The sequence below is a fragment of the Rosa rugosa genome, chromosome 3, assembly GCF_958449725.1.
Source record: "Rosa rugosa chromosome 3, drRosRugo1.1, whole genome shotgun sequence".
Classification (NCBI taxonomy): domain Eukaryota; kingdom Viridiplantae; phylum Streptophyta; class Magnoliopsida; order Rosales; family Rosaceae; genus Rosa; species Rosa rugosa.
In genome coordinates, this window is record NC_084822.1 from 17447740 (window position 1) to 17466636 (window position 18897).

The 18897-nt window shown below is 38.1% G+C and overlaps 2 protein-coding genes across 5 annotated transcripts; both read right to left on the reverse strand.

Moving 5' to 3' along the window:
* Positions 1 to 4344: 4344 nt before the first annotated feature.
* Positions 4345 to 11077, reverse strand: LOC133738240 (uncharacterized). 3 transcript variants are annotated; one of them, XM_062165713.1, is made up of 14 exons: positions 10819 to 11074; positions 10238 to 10308; positions 9753 to 10144; positions 9598 to 9664; positions 9303 to 9508; positions 9180 to 9225; positions 8780 to 9096; positions 8276 to 8663; positions 8092 to 8192; positions 7881 to 7924; positions 7249 to 7450; positions 7000 to 7144; positions 5524 to 5642; positions 4345 to 4994 (listed from the first exon to the last, which is right to left on the reverse strand). In XM_062165713.1, exons 2-14 carry the CDS (start codon positions 10269 to 10271, stop codon positions 4836 to 4838), a joined length of 2220 nt encoding a protein of 739 aa, XP_062021697.1. In that variant the 5' UTR covers positions 10272 to 10308; positions 10819 to 11074; the 3' UTR covers positions 4345 to 4835. The 3 variants fall into 3 exon arrangements, 2 of the variants coding, with proteins under 2 accessions (XP_062021697.1, XP_062021698.1); XR_009860035.1 differs by having other exon boundaries at positions 4854 to 4994; positions 6974 to 7144; positions 10819 to 11077; XM_062165714.1 differs by lacking the exon at positions 10819 to 11074 and having other exon boundaries at positions 10238 to 10811.
* Positions 11078 to 12154: 1077 nt separating this feature from the next.
* LOC133739483 (uncharacterized) lies at positions 12155 to 18675 on the reverse strand. 2 transcript variants are annotated; one of them, XM_062167264.1, is made up of 15 exons: positions 18601 to 18675; positions 18015 to 18079; positions 17624 to 17693; positions 17137 to 17531; positions 16980 to 17046; positions 16685 to 16890; positions 16563 to 16608; positions 16156 to 16475; positions 15653 to 16040; positions 15484 to 15572; positions 15274 to 15317; positions 14088 to 14289; positions 13847 to 13991; positions 13201 to 13319; positions 12155 to 12660 (listed from the first exon to the last, which is right to left on the reverse strand). In XM_062167264.1, exons 3-15 carry the CDS (start codon positions 17655 to 17657, stop codon positions 12496 to 12498), a joined length of 2220 nt encoding a protein of 739 aa, XP_062023248.1. In that variant the 5' UTR covers positions 17658 to 17693; positions 18015 to 18079; positions 18601 to 18675; the 3' UTR covers positions 12155 to 12495. The 2 variants fall into 2 exon arrangements, with proteins under 2 accessions (XP_062023248.1, XP_062023249.1); XM_062167265.1 differs by having other exon boundaries at positions 12497 to 12660; positions 13197 to 13319.
* Positions 18676 to 18897: the final 222 nt, after the last annotated feature.

Below are 18897 nucleotides of genomic sequence, written 5' to 3' on the forward strand. Positions count from 1 at the left end.
TTGGATATGAATCTCCGACTATCGTCTGCTACCTTGAACCCTTGACAGGAGATCTCTTTACCGCTAGATTTGCGGATTGTTACTTTGATGAGACAGTCTTTCCGTCGTTAGGGGGAGATAAGAACACAGATGTTCAACAAGAACAACATGAATTGTCGTGGTCTGTCCCCACTATGTCTCATCTCGATCCCGTACCCCACAGTCTGAACTTGAAGTGTGAAGAATAATCGAGCTCCAGAACGTAGCAGACACTCTACCTGATGCGTTTTCTGATGTTGCTAAAGTGACGAGATCACATATACCTGCTGCAAACGTGCCTGCAAGGATTGACGTCCCAAATACTGGACGTGACGCCACTCCCATGACACCAGGAGATGGCGCCACTACCCAAAATGGCAGTGATGTGGCGTCTATGGCCGCAGGTCCCGCGAGGAAGTGCTGTAGACCGATTGGTTCGAAGGATACTCGCCCTAGAAAGAGAGCGAATGAGGCACAAACAAATCTTTTGATCATCGATACTCAAAATCCGTCCTATGAGAATGTTCCGGATTATGGTTATGTCCAAGAGACATCTTTGGGGGACGCCTCAATGTCAGAACCTATCCCTGAAAACGTAGAGATCTCTGTAAATTACACTAGTGTACATGGGACGTGGGAAAGAAACTCCATCATCATTGATGATGTATTCACGTATTCAGTAGCGCGTGAGATTATTGAGACCGATGACATCGAACCACGCTCCGTTGATGAATGCCAACGTAGAGCTGATTGGCCAAAATGGAAAGATGCGATCCAGGCAGAACTTGATTCTCTAACGAAGAGAAAGGTATTTGGGCCAGTTGTGCCAATACCACCCAACACCAAACCAATTGGTCATAAATGCGTATTCGTTATAAAGCATAATGATAGAAACGAGATTGTAAGTTACAAAGCTCGCATTGTGGCGCAAGGCTTCTCACAACGCCTTGGAATCGACTACGAGGAGACCTACTCTCCCGTAATGGACGTTATCACGTTCCGCTACCTTGTCAGTTTGGTAGTTTCTGAAAAACTGAACATGTAGCCTATGGATGTGGTTACTGCGTATCTATATGGGGATCTAGATACAGAGATATACATGAAGGTCCCAGATGGACTTCAGTTACCCAAATCAAGTGGCTCTAAACCACGGAGCGCGTTTGCAATACGATTGAAACGCTCACTATATGGATTGAAGCAATCTGGACGGATGTGGTATAACAATCTAAGTGACTACTTGATTGGGATGGGATATGTCAACAATGAACTATGCCCATGTGTGTTCATAAAAAGAACAAGTTCCGGATTTGCAATAGTAGCGGTTTATGTCGATGACATGAACATAATTGGCACCCTTAAAGAGTTAAGGGAAACCACTTAACACTTGAAATCCGAGTTTGAGATGAAAGATCTTAGGAAAACACGGTTTTGCCTCGGTTTGAAACTTGAGCACCGTGAAGATTGTATCCTGATTCATCAATCAGCTTATACCCAAAAGATGCTTAAGTGTTTCAATACTGACAAAGTTAAGCCTTCAAGCACCCTAATGGTCGTCCGTAGTCTTGATCCAAAGAAGGATCCATTCAGTCCAAAAGAGGATGACGAAGATGTGCTAGAGGGAGAAGTGTCCTACCTAAGTGCAATAGGCGCATTATTGTACTTAACACAATGCACAAGACCGGACATCTCATTTGCCGTGAACTTGTTAGCTAGATATAGCTCTGCGCCAACACGACGTCATTAGACTGGTGTTAAAGATATCTTTCGATACCTAAGTGGTACGATTGATATGGGTTTGTTCTATCCCTACATAGAGACGATGGATTCGGACCCATCATATGTCAAGAACGCCACTAACAGTGGTCTACGTTCTCTCTCCCCATCCCAAAAGGACATAAGTGTTTTGGAAGGTTTTGTTGATGCTGGGTATCTCTCTGACCCGCGCAAAGGTCGTTCCCAAACTGGTTATATATTCACCATGGGTAAGACCACGATATCTTGGAGGTCTACTAAACAGACATTCGTCGCTACTTCTTCGAACCATGCAGAGATTATTGCTCTTCACGAAGCAGTTCATGAATGTATATGGCTTAGATCAATAGTTACGCATGTTCGAAGTAATTGTGGTTTGGAATCCACCACAAATGAGCCTACAAGCATTTATGAGGATAATGCTGCTTGCATTGAACAAATGAAACAAGGTTACATCAAAGGTGACAACACCAAGCACATATCGCCTAAGTTCTTCTACAATCAGCAACAACAGAAGCTCCTCAAGATCAAAGTGAACCAGGTTCGATATGAGGATAATGTGGCAGACTTGTTCACTAAGTCATTGCCCAAATCCACGTTCGAGAAACATGTTGCAAGCATATATCAGGGGGAGATGTCTACATGTTGATCTCGAAACGTGAAGGGTGTGTTGTGCTATTTTTCTCCTTCGACCGAGGTTATTTTTGTCCCACTGGGTTTTTGTTACTTGGTAAGATTTTTGACGAGGCAACGAGAGAAGCACCGCGTTTGGGCGACACAAGGGGGAGTGTTTAAGTAAATCTAAATTGTGTCTGACCCAAACTCTAGGTTACTTGACCTAGTGGTAATAGGGTTTTAATTAGAGATAATCTCGGAGAATATCTTAGAGATATTCATTCATCGTATGATTACCTTTCCTTGTACAATTCAGATTCTATGCATTGTAATCCTCTATATAAAGAGATCCCTATTATCAATAAGAACACACAGCAATTCTCTCTCAAATATCGTTTCCCTAAAACATAATTGTAATTTTCTCCAGTTAATAATGAATATTGACGTCTTCGCTAAAAAATAATAAATTAATAAGATTGTCTTCCTAATTTTATACTTATCAACTTGGAATATTATATGAATATATGGTGCCAATTTATTGTGCCTTGTTGGTTAATGGTAAATATCAGCACTATGGTGGTTACAAGTTCGAATGGGTGGAGTGCAGATATAAACAGTCATTACACATAGGACTCGTTTGGTTCTCGGGATGAAAAGCTTTGAAAGTGAAATTTATCATTTCTTGTGTTTGGCATGCCCAAGAAAAGGAACAACTATCTGTATGAAGGGAAAATAGGGAGGAAAGTGGATCCTCTCACACCCCATGAGATTCATTTTTCCTTCTACTTTCCCATCATTAATTTCACATTAATTGCTTGCTTTAAATACCATATTAAAGATTATTATTACCAATTTATCCAAGAAAATTTTGAATTTTGAATTGTTTATGTTTTGATATTAAGAATACTATTGGAAATTTGATGTTGCTTACTTTCCTATTCATGCACAGACCAAACATTGGAAGTTTTCAGATTACTTTCCCGACATTCCCAAATATTGGTAGGAAAACTAGTAGGAAATTTATTTCCTCATGCTCATGGGAAATGACAAAGAACCAATTTATTTTCCGCAAATCAAACGAGGCCTTATAGAGTTTATTTTACATGCGCTAGTTGTTGAGTATGTATTTTCATAGAAAGAGCCAAAGAAACTATGGAAAAATTTGAATGATGGGAAATGTAGATTTATTCATTTTTAGTTTATGCTTCTCTTTGGATGGACTGAGTAATAGATAAAACCTACCGTAAGATACCATTCTTATTCCAAACAACAAATTTGCTATCTGTCAAAGAACTTGTCAAAGATGACTTTATGCTTATAATACAAGTTTCATTAGCTGGTTTAACGTTTATTTATGTCTCTTAATCGGTAAGAATGAGAATAAAATTGACAAACAATTTGGACGAAGTGCACCCAGAATTTTTTGTGGCATTTTCAACTTAGTGGGGTTCTCCATTGCTTTCAATTTCTTTCTTTCATTCTTGGAATATCAAATGCTTCTGGTTTCATCTTGTACAAACATGTACTAGAATTAATGGACGGTAGGCCAGTAGCGTAGTATTATCTCCCTCTATTTAGGTAGGGATTTTGGAGTAGAGTCCCCATATGGTATTGGACAGTTGAACTAAAACTTAAATGATGTATTATTGTTATTATGATAGGAATCTACGTACATACTATGAAAGAAAAGTCATATACCAGGAACTCATACGAAATTTGCTACCCGTTAAAAGTTAGAACATAGGTTAAAGATTCGCCAAGTTCTTAGTTTCCCAACAAACAAGAAATAACCTGTGATCATAAGCGTAAAAAACAACACCTTGAGGGTGAGTTCAATGATGAATCTCCTGTGTTTGAGTGATACATTATCCTCTAATCATGTCTTGTGGGCACAAGATGTATCCAAAAGTCTGTCATAATGTATGTCAAAACACTTGAAAAACTAGGAAGATATACAGATGCTGAAATTAAACATTTTCTATTTAGATGGAATAGTCAACCCCATATTTCTTTCTGTAATCACATGGTAAGAAGACATATTTTCAATATTTTGATTTTATATTTGTGATACTTAAAAGTACAAAGAATTTCCAATGTATACTAATCATATCTCTTAGCAATTTATTGGCAACAGCTATGAATTCTACATCAATTAAATTTGTCATCCCCTATTAAAAACTTGTGGGGATGGGAATAGCATTGCCGAATAATTTTGCTAAGAAAAGAGTCACAATCTCCTAGGAACACCTAATTAAGCTGATATTTTCTTCACAGATTTGGACCTGAGGTATGGTGTCCCATTCTTGCCAGTTCTTCCGCAACTGTTGCTGGTTTCTCAATAAATGAATTTGATCTCCACATGCCCCATAGTCGAAATGTGATCTGTGAGTGTCTACCAGTGAATGCAGTTCCAATGATGTATTTAATTTTCTTGTAAGATACTCTGTACACTAAAAATCATCATCCCAACCGCTGAAACCGTCACCACCATCAATTTGATCAGACTTCATGGGACTATGAACAACAGCAGCTTCCTCCTGCTGAACTTCAGCAGCAACATCGGTTTCCATATCTTCAATTTTATCCCACTCAGGTTTTGTCACTCCCCCCTGTGAGCAAAATATATTCTCTTTGGTAATAATAACAAAGAACAAAGAAAAACTATAGTAATAGAATGCTCAATATAAATAGTTAGAAGTTTTGCTACTAACAAGAGCGTAATTTTGGATCAACTCCTGTTGCATAACCAACACAATAACGCAACATGTATGATGCTTAAACAGTCATGGCAACAAAATACATACTCAACGAGTCAATTATCTAGATTATGAATCCCACAAGAGATATTGAAGTCCTAAACAAATGAACTTTGACTTCTTGAAGGTCTTGTATTAAAGATTCTCTACAATTAAATGCAACAGGTACCAACATCCAACCCAACAACAATTCTGATATGTTCTCTCAAGTGTGTGACATATTACCTCCCGCTTGTGAATAAAGAGAAGAGGTATGCCTAAAAATATAAGTTACCAAGTACTCTTGTGGATACAGACACTACGAAACATACTATTTATCCTCAAATAAATTGCAACAGCATAGCAGAAGAAAAAAAAAGAGAGAGAGATAGAAAATGCATACATCATTATCATGAGTCAGCTCTACCTCCTCCTGGTCATTCGACTCATCTGCATTAGACTCCTGCTTTTCCCGAGCAACTTTTTGCAGCTCATTAATCACCAAAACATATTTGGAATTGTCTGCATGAGAAAATTATTTTATCATACAAAGAATTTGGTAATTCACACACAGAAGTATCAGAGAAGCATGCAAGTGAAAGTATGGTTTTATGTCCACTTGACATGCTTCCTCACAGAGCTGAATATATTTGCAAGATTGGTTTACTAACAGTGATAGGTCATTGTGAGAATGAACGAACAAGAGACGAAATAGATAAATAAAAACAACATAAACAATGGATGGATTTCTATATGAAGATCCTCGCATAGCATGCTGATGGTGTATACAAAAACAACTGTATCGACTTTTTGGAAGGATAAATATTACAAATTTATTTTTCTTGGGGCTTCTGCTCATTACAATTATTAGTCTTATATTTATTCACTTGGAACTAAATCAAATAAGATTAATTGATAAGTATATTGTTTTTTTATCCCCATTACACGGACTCAGATCTTCAATCACACAACAGTACATAAGTAGTATGTATGGGAAGGTTGATGTGCACATGTGAGCAACCAATGAATCTGGGGTAGGGTTCTCTACTTTCTCTTCCCAAAAAATGGAAAGGAAACCGTGCCATGACTTGCCTGCACATTGCACCTGACCGATGGAAGAAGCAGCCACCAGATATAACCAAAAGCAAGATGACCCAAAAAAATAACAACGAACAGAGAAAGTAGATTGACAAATACGTGGAAGAAAAAGGTTGAAAAAAGTGACACCGGCAAGGGTAGTTCAACTTCCATCTACATTAGAATTATGAAGGATTTTTGCAGAATCTAGCTTGCAGTATTAAGATTCTGTCTGACACAGACACCTCACTGAATTGCAGATGGCCTTCTAATAAACTGGCATAGCCCTCCAAGGTCTCTCAAGTACTTGCTTCAAACCAGGTAGGACAGTAGGAGAGGGGACAGATTGAATGGAACAAGGGAAGAGGATGGTCGTCCTCACCCCTAAAGGAGGAAAAAAAAAATTCTGGTATCAAACTTATGATCCTCAATTAAATGTAGAACTTCACATGCTCACTCTTCTAGAATTTTATGCAAATATTTATCGTTGGTAGAAAGACCACTCATGAGCTCTATAAAGATAAACTCTCATTTTGGACTAATCTGGACAGGTGATAAGAAATGGTAAACCTAAAAGTAGCCAACTTAACTCTAATTTCTCAAAGTTCACTTTCAGTTCTCATGTAAGATACATAGGAAAAAACACTTTAGCCTAATGCTCTGGTTGGGCATAGAAGCTGGACAAGTTAGTTACCTTATTTATCCCCCACATTTAATGTCGATCTTCGGAGTTCTTATATATTAAGAAGTGGTAGGAAATAAAGGGAGAGACATACAGTAAATAACAAATCCAGGATTTCACCTCTGGAATGACGGCGAAAGGCTTCATTCATACGTATTGGATTTTGACGATCTTCCTTCTTGAACTTCAACTTGATTTGATTACGTGTTCGACCAGGAAAAAGTTGTGCGATCATACCAAAATCGGATCCGAACTGCTCAATACCCTAAATCACATGTGACGGCAAATTTAATTAGACCACTATCTAGTTAGTTTCCACTTTTAGTCAGAAAAGAATTATATTCAATAACCTTCATATAGGTACATTACCTCATAGAAAAGTTCCGTGTCTTGTTCAAACCATTTTGAAGGGCGTTCTTTGTTCATAAAGGACTGGTAATTGAAGCTAGAGGAACTTGTGCTAACCCTATCCCTGTAACCTGCTTGATCTTCACCAGAGCTTCTGTCCTGTTCGAAACCAAAGTTCTCCTCTTCATTATGAGAAGCTTCCTTATGAAACTCGTCATAAGCACTGCACAAAAGGAGTTGTAATAAGAAATGAAAATCAATGAACTACATATGATTCCACAAGTAATTATGAAACTAGTTTTTACAAGCTAATAACCCCTTTGTATGCTTGTGCAAAACATGTGGTTGATCACAGATCCAGATATGTTACAACAGCATAGAAGAATTTCACAAAGAATAACAGTTTTTGCTCAAATTCAAAGTTCTACACTTCTAAAACAAATGAACAAAATCCTGGTATATATTGAATCTGCATTTATTCACGAAAGCACAGTACCACGACGTAAAGGATCAGAAAATTGATATCCAAAATATGAACTCTGAATCATATATCATCACGATCCCCAGCAAAAACTATGCTAGCAGGCTTGAAATGATGGGGAAAAAAAAAAGGATATCACCATTTGGTGATTTATATATAACAACTCGAGTACCTTTGATTGGACGCTGGAGTTTTCAACTTGGCTGCCTCTTTAATCTACATGATTGGACAGACAGTAACCAAGCAAAGAATCAGTATCAGTATTGGAAAATATTAAATAGCTACAAAAATGCCGTGCAGGAAACATTATATTTCCTCATGTAAAATAAATGTTTGACCACAAAGACTAGAAAAGTATAAGCAATGTAGAAATGGTAATGTACCGCCAAGCGCTCCCTATACTCTCTTAGCCGAATAAGATCCTTCATAGGCACTTTTTGAGGATCAATGTCATCCTCTGGGATTTCGAGCAAAGACTTGTCCACTACAAAACATGAAAGGAAATCAAGAAGACATACATACAAATTCCATAACTCATCATCATAGACACCTAGAAATTATGTTTACCATGTCTTCTATTTCTACGAGTTGAATGGGAGAACTTCTTTTTGGTCAGTTCTTCGGTTGGTTCATCAGGTGCTTTCTTGGTCCTTTTGCGCTTTTGAACTGGTTTTTCATTTTCAGATGCAGGTATCTTGGACTTTCTTGGGGCTCTTTTTCTCCGTTCTGTATTATGCTCCTTATCTTCATTGCCATCAAAATCATTAGAATTTTCAGCAATGAAGCTGTCCTCATTAGTATTGTTCCCTGCCTCATCAACTTGTTGACGGGGTAACTGCTTCCTTGACTTCCGGGATGATGTCCCATCTTTAGCCTCCTCATCAGCTGCTGAACCTTTGCGCTTCTGAGGACGATTTGATGCTGTAGACTCTTTTCCATTTCCACTCTTATGACCCTGAGCAATCCAGTAAACAGCGTAAACTAGGTGGCCGCAGAACCAATTAAGAAAAGCATTTATTTTTAACTAAAAGAAGAAACACAAGGCAAAGTGTTATAGTTGAGAACAGTTACCCTCCTACAAACACCCTCTGAATGGGCAGCATCCCCAAAAACAGCCTCATCTAACTGAGTAGTTTCTGCAAGGCTTTCTGCATTTGCTTGGAAATTGGGGGTTGGATTTGGGGCTATAGAATCACCAAAAGTGGGAGATATGTGATCATGAACATCTCCTGGCGGAATGGTACAAAGTGAGCTCTCATCCATTTCACCCGTTTCGAAATTTTCACAAGCTGCAAGTGTGGTGGACTCAACTTCAGAGTGAGGGATGTTTGGATTCTCTTTTCCTTTCTTCACTCTAAGCTTGGGTTGAAATTTTCCAGCATGGCGTCCTAAATCAACCCAAGGCTTGATTCAACATACTTAACACACAATATAGTAGTAAGAAAACAAACATAAATAATGTTGTACATACCAGTTGAAATGGGAGCCTCAGACACAACATCTAAAGCTTCAAACTCCTGAATGTAATCATAAACGATACTATTAATCAGAGTCATTACCAACAAGAATCTTCTATCAAAGCACAAGTCTTTACCTTTGTTTCTAACTGGAATTCACCATGTTTGTTGGACAAAGCAGCTTCTGTGCAGGATACAGGATCTTGGGTTGCACAAAAATCAGAAACAGTTTGAGCGTCTGCAACATCACATGCTAAGAATGCTGAAGATTCTATAGAACAATGTGTCGGAGCACCACACTTTTCCCCATTGACCTTGTCAGGGGATTTTCCGGAAGCGGGCACTGCAGAACAAACAATTGCTTGCTACAATCAACAGACAGTACAAATGCAATATTTACACTTACAAAAAATTTCATTTTCAATAACTCACCAGTACCACTTGTAGTTTGGGTGAGGAAATCGTCAAGACATTCCAATCCTGAGAATATGTCTGCATTCTGAAATATATAAATTATGACATAAAGTGAAAAGAAAAGGGGGAAAAAAAAAACCTTAATTACAACTCCGTTCCTGAAACCATCTTACCTCACCGGCTGATTTTCCAAAGACAGAGTGTGAACCGTCACTACCATTAGAAGCTGCTACCATAACTGATTGTTGCAAAGTATCTGCTGCAGCTGATTCGGAAGGCTTGGTAGCTCTGTCACCATCAAAGGACGGGACACTTGAGCATAAATGCTCATTGTTTCCTGATAGCTCTAGGCTTCCTGAGATCTCTGAGGACGAACCAACCGGATGTGTCAGTTTAACCTCTCCAACATCAACAGATATAGCAGATGGGACAGTATCCGAGACAGTGCTAGATACTGGGACGGAATTTTCTGTTACAACATTAGGGAGATCAGAAGCAGCTGCTGTAGACGCTACTTTCGTAGACTTGGGCTTTGCCTTGGGCCGAAATCTTCCAGCAACACGAACTGCACAGAAAACTGTTAATTAGTCATCCCTCTCATGAGGCAACAGAGATGGAAAACATGACAAGTTCGTCGAGTTATAGGTGAACAACGTACCAGGTCCAGTAGGCTCAAAATCAAGATCATCCATGTTGAGTGCAACTCCAACAGTGATATCTACATGTATACTGATTCCAAATGCGACACAAAACAATTAAAAACATTAGTTCTGTTAGAAGTCCTAAACAGTGAAGTTATTATAAAAATCCTCCTTGAAGTTTCCCAGAAGCCAAATATTAACAAAAGTTTCTCTCTTTAATACTGAAACCATATGTAGTCAAATTCTATCTTACTTCAATTCAACAAATGCCACTGAATATTAAACAATGAAGTATGCATATATACAAAATGAACAGCTACATTCCCTTCACAAAGTGAACATAGCCATTTTTACTAGTCTAAATTTGGGATGCTGATTCTACAACAAACTGTTCGGCTCACTTCAAGACAAGTTGTTGATTGATAAGAAACAGCATAATGCAAATTCTCGACAGCAACCAAACCCAAAACTCAAAAGATAAAGTTTGATCCTTTTCGCGCCCAAAATATTGAAACCAGAAAATAAGAAAAATTGGAGAATAGAGAGATGAAATTAAGAGTGGGCAGTGCGTAGAAAGTGAAGAATTTGAAAGAGTTACTTGTAGAGTCTACCACCATCACGCACGGCTAGGGTTTCTGAGAGAGAGAGGGAGAGGGCTGTCAGCACTCAGCAGCAGATATAGGATATAAACAAGTAGACGGAATGAGAATGAAAACGTGATAGTTCAGATGGTCGTGGGTTTGGATTGGTAAAGTCGCGTACTTCGGTTCGAATCGCAGCTCAAACACAAATGCAGCCTCTCGTTTCCTGAGGCGTCCTCTAGTTTTGCCTTGTTGGGCTATATCACTCACTGGGGCTTGGCCTTCTTCCTTTCTTTAGATAGCGGAGCCTGAAAACCTAAAATTGTTTTTGGATTAACTTTAATAAGTTACTAGTATATTGCATTCTCAAAAAAAAAAAAAAAAAAAAAAAAAGTTACTACTATATTGAGCTAGTTTTTCTTGGATAAATAAGTTATTGCTATATTGAGTTAGTGTGTCTATGTTGTTATTCTTGAGAACTATGGGTTCTAAACTTCGAACTTCGGTGCTCTTTTGTTATCAACATGATATGAATTGTCCTTTTACCTGTATTTAGACACAGTGCTTGAGAGAGTGAAGTGGTTCGTTTTAGTGTTGGTGCCGTGTTTGTATCGTGACAATTGGGATTGGTTACTTTTCATTGTAACTCGTGGCTTTGGATGTAAAATTTGGTAAAGAGTTGAGCTCATTCGACTAATGGATGTCACTAGAGAGGGAATTGTAATTTCGATCTTGGTATGTGGGAAGGCGGCTCGGACGACAATCAGAGAGAGCAGAGAGAGAGAGAGAGAGAGGTGATTTCAAATAACTATCTCTTTATAGTAATTTCGAATTCTTAAGAAAACTATGGTGTGGATTTTAAGCACATTTCTAATCCAAATTTAACATAGTAGGAAAGCTGTGTAATTGGTAATTATGCTACGTTGTAATCGTGTTATCTTTCCGTTATGTCACTACTATGTTAAAGCAAATAGAGTAGCCAGTAGAGCACTCTTTGCTAGTTGGTGTTTGTTAGAATACAGGTATTTTGTAGAGATTTCTGATATTATTTCGAGACATACTTAAAGTGATTATTGTAATCAGGGGTTTAGCCCCAATATCCCCCCCCCCCCCTCCTCTTGTTTTCAGCAGTTTTATTAATCAAGGTCTGAGGGCTGGTGACATACTTTAAGTGATTATTGTAATCAGGGGTTTAGCCCCAATATCCCCCCCCCCCTCCTCTTGTTTTCAGCAGTTTTATTAATCAAGGTCTGAGGGTAGCTGCACCAGCCCTTTATTCCAAAAAAAAAAAAAAAGCCAAACAGACAGATTTGGATGTTTCAAATCCAAATCCCTATATCCAAATTAGCAATTTATTGGCAACGGCTATGAATTCTACATCAAATTTCCCCTCCAGCCCCTTACTCCAAATGAAAAACTTGTGGGGGGTGGGAATAGCATTGCAAATTAATTTTGCTAAAAAAGGAGTTACAATCCCCTAGGAACACCTAAGCTGATATTTTCTTCACAGATTTGGGCCTGAGGTATGGTCACTATGGAGTCCCATTCTTGCAGGTTCTTCCGCAGCTGTTACAGGTTTCTCAATATATGAATTCAATCTCCACATGCTTCATAGTCGAAATGTGATCTGTGAGTGTCTACCAGTGATTGCGGTTCCAATGATGTACTTAATTTTCTAGTAAGGTATCTGTACACTAAAACTCATCATCCCAACCGCCGAAACCATCACCATCATCACTTTGATCAGACTTCATGAGACTATGAACTTCAGTAACAGCAGCTTCCTCCTGTTGAACTTTGGCAGCAACATCGGCTTCCATATCTTCAATTTTATCCAACTCAGGTTTTGTCACTCCCCCCTATAAGCAAATATAGTCTTTTTGGTAATAACAACAAAGAACAAAGAAAAACTATAGTAATAGAATGCTCAATATCAGTTAACAAGAGCGTAATTTTGGATCAAATCTGGTTGCATAACCAACATAATATTGCAACATGTATGATGCTAAAACAGCCATGGCAACAAAATACATACTCAACGAGTCAATTATCTAGAAAATTTTCTGGATTATGAATCTCACAAGAGATATTGAAGTCCTAATAAACAGATGAACTTTGACTTCTTTAAGGTCTTGTATCAAAGATTCTCTACAATTAAATGCAACAGGTACCAACATCCAAGCCAACAATAATTCTGATATAACCTCTCAAGTGTGTGCCATATTATTACCTCCCGCTTGTGAATAAAGAAAAGAGGTATGCCTACAAATATAAGTTACGTAGTACTCTTTTGGAGGTCAGGATACAGACACTACGAAACATACTATTTATCCTCAAATAAATTGCAACAGCATAGCAGAAGAAAAAAAAAGAGAGAGAGATAGAAAATGCATACATCGATCATTATCATGAGTCAGCTCTACCTCCTCCTGGTCATTCGACTCATCTGCATTAGACTCCTGCTTTTCCCGAGCAACTTTTTGCAGCTCATTAATCACCAAAACATATTTGGAATTGTCTGCATGAGAAAATTATTTTATCATACAAAGAATTGGGTAATTCACACACAGAAGTATCAGAGAAGCATGTAAGTGAAAGTATGGTTTTATGTCCAGTTGACATGCTTCCTCACAGAGCTGAATATATTTGCAACATTGGTTTACTAACAGTGATAGGTCATTGTGAGAATGAACGAACAAAAGACAAAAAAGATTAATAAAAACAACATAAACACTGGATGAATTTCTGTATGAAGGTCCTCGCATGGCATGGTGATGGTGAATACAAGAAGAACTGTATTGACTTTTTGGGTGGACAAAACATTATAAATTAGAGTTATTTTACATGGCTTCCACTCATTACCATTAGGATCTAAGGGATTAATTTTATTCACTTGGAAATAAATCAAATAAGATTAATTGATAAGTAAAACTGTTTTCTTATCCCCATTACACGGACTCAGATCTCCAATCAAGTAAGCTTACGGAAAGGTTGATGTGCAAGAAAGGGAGAGGCAAACAGTAAATAACAAATCCAGGACTTCACCTTCGGAACGACCGGGAAAGGCTTCATTGATACGTAATCGATTGTGACGATCTTCCTTCTTGAACTTCAACTTGATTTGATCACGTGTTCGACCAGGAAAAAGTAGTGCGATCATTCTAAAATCGGATCCGAACTGCTCAATACCCTAAATCAGTAAATCATATGTAAGGTACTATATAGTTAGTTTCCACTTTTGGTCAGGCAAGAATAACATTCAATAACCTCCATATAGGTACCTTACCTCATACAAAAGTTGCGTGTCTTGTTCATTCCATTTTACACGGCGTTCTTTCTTCATAAAAGACTGGTAATTGATGCTAGAGGAACTTGTGTTAACCCTATCCCTCCAACCTGCTTGATCTCCACCAGAGCTTCTGTCCTGTTCGAAACCAAAGTTCTCCTCTTCATTATCAGAAGCTTCCTTATGAAACTCGTCGTAAGCACTGCACAAAAGGAGTTGTAATAAGAAATGAAAATCAATGAACTACATACGACTCCACAAGTAATTGTAAAACTAGTTTTTACAAGCAAATAACCCCTTTGTATGAGTTTGCAAAACATGTGGATGATCACAGATCAAAATATGGTATAAAGAATAACAGTTTTTGCTCAAATTCAAAGTTCTAGACTTCAAGAAACGTCATATATACACAAATATATATTCCGAGGAAACCTTGCATTCATACCTCATGTCCCAAAAAGAAAAAATAATTATATTTAACGATATACGTATACATGGAAAACAAAATGTTACCAATATCTGAAAGCATACCAAGTTAGAAGACCCCAATCACAATTATGCTACTCTAGATCCTCCATATCTATCATTCTGTCCCCATCTATTGTTGCGACATACTAATAAGTAACAAAACTATATTTTCCAAAATATTTAGTGATGGTTAATCACATAAAACAGATTATGGTCAACCAAAACAGATTATGGGATGTGAGAACTTTAGTATTCTGAAATTGCCTTAAATCTAATGATCAGTCAAAGTACCAAAACAGATCATGGGATGTGAGAACTTAGACAACTACATCAAACAGAAAAATGCAATGAAGAGTCATTAACATAAAATCATTTCTTTTGGTCAACCATTAATATAAAATCTTAATCTTCATGAAATGACTGCTTAATTAGTAAATGAAGACAGTTGAAGGGAGAGGGAGCAAAGAAATATATACGCCACTTTCAGCCATCTAAAGGAAATGAACAAATTCCTGGCATACATTCAATCTGCATTTATTCATGCAAGCACAGTATCACCACATAAATAAAGGATCAGTATATTGATAACAGAAATACGATCTCTGAATCATATATCATCACGATCCCCAGCAAAAATTATGCTATCAATCCTGAAAAGATGGGAAAATAAAAAAGATCTCACCAGACATTGGTGATTTATATATAACAACTCAAGTACCTATGATTGGACGCTGGAGTTTTCAACTTTGCTGCCTCTTTAATCTACATGAGTGGACAGACAGTAATAAAGTAAAGAATTAGTATCAGTATTGGAAAATATAAAATAGCTAGCAACAAAAATGCCGTGCAGGATACATCACATTTCCTCATGTAAATGTTTGACCACAAAGACTAGAAAAGTACAAGCAATGTAGAAATGGTAATGTACCGCTAAGCGCTCCCTATACTCTCTTAGCCGAATAAGATCCTTCATAGGCACTTTTTGAGGATCAATTTCATCCTTCAAAGACTTGTCCACTGCAAAACATAAAAGGAATTCAAGAAGACATCCAAACAAATTCCATACCTCATCATAGACACCCAGAAATTATGTTTACCATGTCTTCTATTTCTACGAGTTGAATGGGAGAACTTCTTTTTTGTCGGGTCTTCGGTTGGTTCATCAGGTGCTTTCTTGGTCCTTTTACGCTTTTTAACTGGTTTTTCATTTTCAGATACAGGTATCTTGGACTTTCTTGGGGCTCTTTTTCTCTGTTCTGTATTATTCTCCCTATCTTCATTGCCATCAAAATCACTAGAATTTTCAGCATTGAAGCTGCCCTCATTAGTGTTGTTCCCTGGCTCATCAACTTGTTGACGGGGTAACCGCTTCCTTGACTTCCTGGATGATGTCCCATCTTTAGCCTCCTCATCAGCTGCTGAACCTTTGCGCTTCTGAGGATGATTTGAAACTGTAGAAGCTTTTCCATTTCCACTCTTGTGACCCTGAGCAATCCAGTAAACAGCGTAAACCAGGTGGCCGCACAACCAGTTAAGAAAAGCATTTATTTTAACTAAAAGAAGAAAGACAAGGCAAAGTGTTATAGTTGAGAATAGTTACCCTCCCACAAACACCCTCTGAATGGGCAGCATCCCCAAAAACAGCCTCATCTAACTGAGTAGTTTCTGCAAGGCTTTCTGCATTTGCTTGGAAATTGGGGGTTGGATTGGGGGCTATATAATCACCAAAAGGGGGAGATATGTGATCATGAACATCACCTGGCGGAATGGTACAAAGTGAGCTCTCATCCATTTCACCCGTTTTGAAATTTGCAGCTTGTGAAAGTGTGGTGGACTCAACTTCAGAGTGAGGGATGTTTGGATTCTCTTTTCCTTTCTTCACTCTAAGCTGCTTGGGTTGAAATTTTCCAGCATGGCGTCCTAAATCAACTCGAGGCTTGGTTCAACATACTTAACACACAATATAGTACTAGCAAGGAAACAAAACAAAAATAATGTTGTACATACCAATTGAAATGGGAGCCTCAGACACAAGATCTAAAGTTTTAAACTCCTGAATGTAATCATAAACGATACTATTAATCAGAGACATTACTCAACAAGAGTTCTATCAAAGCACGAGTCTTTACCTTTGTTTCTAACCGGATATCACCATGTTCGTTGGATATAGCAGCTTCTGTGCAGGATACTGGATCTTGGGTTGCACAATAATCAGAAACAGTTTGAGCTTCTTCAACATCACATGCTAAGAATTCTGAAGACTCAACAGTACAATGTGTCAGATCACCACAGTTTCCCTCATTGGCCTTTTCAGGGGACTTTCTGGAAGCAGGCACTGCAGAACAAATAAATGCTTCCAACAATCAACAGACAGTACTAATGCAATTCTTATAGTTACAAATGTTTACATTTTCAATTACTCACCTATACCACTTGTAGTTTGGGTAGGATAATCGTCAAGACATTCCAATCCTGAGAATATGTCTGCATTCTGAAATATATAAATTATCACATAAAGTGAAGAGAACAAAAAAAAAAAAAAAAAAACTTAATTAGGACTTCATTCTTGAAACCATCTTACCTCGCTGGCTGATTTTCCATAGACAGAATGTGAACCGTCACTTCCATTAGAAGCCGCAACCATAGCTGATGGTTGCATACTATCTGCTGCAGCTGATTCGGAAGGCTCGGTAGTTCTGTCAACATCAAAGGACGGGACACTTGAGTGCTCATTCTTTCCTGATGGCTCTAGGCTTCCTAAGATCTCTGAGGTCGCTGAGGACGAACCAACTGGATAAGTTAGTTTAACCTCTCCAACATCAACAGATGTAGCAGATGGAACACTATCTGAGACAGTGCTAGATACTCGGATTGAATTTTCAGTTACGACATTTGGGAAATTAGAAGCAGCTGCACTAGATGCTACTTTCGTAGACTTGGGCTTCGCCTTGGGCTGAAATCTGCCAGCAATACGAACTACACAGAAAACAGGCAATTAGTCATCCCTCTCTTGAGGCAAACACGGGGAAAGCATGACAAGTTCATTGAGTTATAGGTGAACAACATACCATGTCCAGTAGGCTCAAAATCAAGATCGTCCATGTTGAGAGTAATCCAATAGTGATTTCTATCTGTATACTGATTTCAAATGGGACATAAGGCAATTAAAAACGTTAGTTCTGTTAGCAGTCCTAAACAAGTAAACAATGAAGTCTTAGAGAGTGTCAAATACTAAAAAAGTTTCTCTCTTTAACAGATATGTTCCCAGACTTGTACTTCTACAACGAATGTCAAATTATGTTTCTTCAATTCAACAAATGCCACTGAATATTAAACCATGAAGTATGCATATGTCCCATACAAACTGGTAAATATAGGATATCCCAACCAACCAACCACAGAACTCAAAATGTTCATCAGATGGAACTTGTACAAATAAAGCAGCAAACTTCGACTTACTAGAGAAAACAGGGAAGTAAAAGAATACAACAGGCAAAGATCCACGCTGAGATCAGGAATCTAATCTGCATTAAGAAAAACAGAAGAAAATGTAAAACTAATACATTATGGTTATCTTGTTAAAGCAAGTACAACAGACAAGACCACCAAAAAAGTAGAAGAAGAAGAAGATTATTTGATATGAGTGAAAGCAGGACTTTGTGTATCAACATTTGTATCCTATTTCTTTTCTTCTTGATATCTTGCTAGGCAAGACAGTAGAACATCGAACGTCATGAAGAACCCAATTTACATATGTCACAGAACAAAGTAAAAGTAGCATGGAAACTCTACCCTCAGTAAAACAAACATTCTATTTTTTTCTTTTTCTTTTTGTCTTTTCGCTTAATCATCATAACTACCAAAGATCTGGCAGAACTTTCAAACTTTTATTGTAGCATGCTCAAGTACTCAACTCAACTAGGCCTTTATCTCACAAACTTACTTGGCTGCTGGGAATATACAGACACGTCCTCTATATATGTCATATGCCAGCAGCAAATAAAACCTGAACTGATCCAAAAGTTTTGTGCTAGGGTCAAGTTACCTGTACAGTCTAGCATCACACACGGCCAGGGTTTCACAGAGAGAGAGAGAGAGGGAGCCAGCTAAAGATATAGGATTTACACCAGCAGTTGGGTATAGAAGAAGACGTGATGGTTCACATGGTCGTGGGTTTGATAGGTAAAGTCGCGTGCTTCGGTTCGAACCGCAGCTCAAGCACAAATTTTGCCTTGTTGGGCTATCACTAACTGGGCCTTTGGAGGCCTGCTACTCTGCTAGCTCTCTACTGATGTTCTAATTTTTTTTTTCTTTCGCCAAAGATCTCTACAAATGTTCCTCT

Bases quoted from the DNA above. Each gene is read 5' to 3' on its own strand.
- LOC133739483 (XM_062167264.1), bottom strand. From the start codon at position 17,657: ATGGACGATCTTGATTTTGAGCCTACTGGACATG. The intron at 16,041-16,155 runs GTAACTATTCTC...TGGATTGCTCAG, and splicing joins CAGAGGGTGTTTGTGGGAGG to GGTCACAAGAGTGGAAATGG. The intron at 12,661-13,200 runs CGATGTATGCAT...ATTTGCTTATAG, and splicing joins AGCTGACTCATGATAATGAT to GGGGGAGTGACAAAACCTGA.
- LOC133738240 (XM_062165713.1), bottom strand. From the start codon at position 10,271: ATGGATGATCTTGATTTTGAGCCTACTGGACCTG. The intron at 9,665-9,752 runs GTAAGATGGTTT...TATATATTTCAG, and splicing joins TTGGAAAATCAGCCGGTGAG to AATGCAGACATATTCTCAGG. The intron at 4,995-5,523 runs GTATGCATTTTC...TTTTGCTCACAG, and splicing joins AGCTGACTCATGATAATGAT to GGGGGAGTGACAAAACCTGA.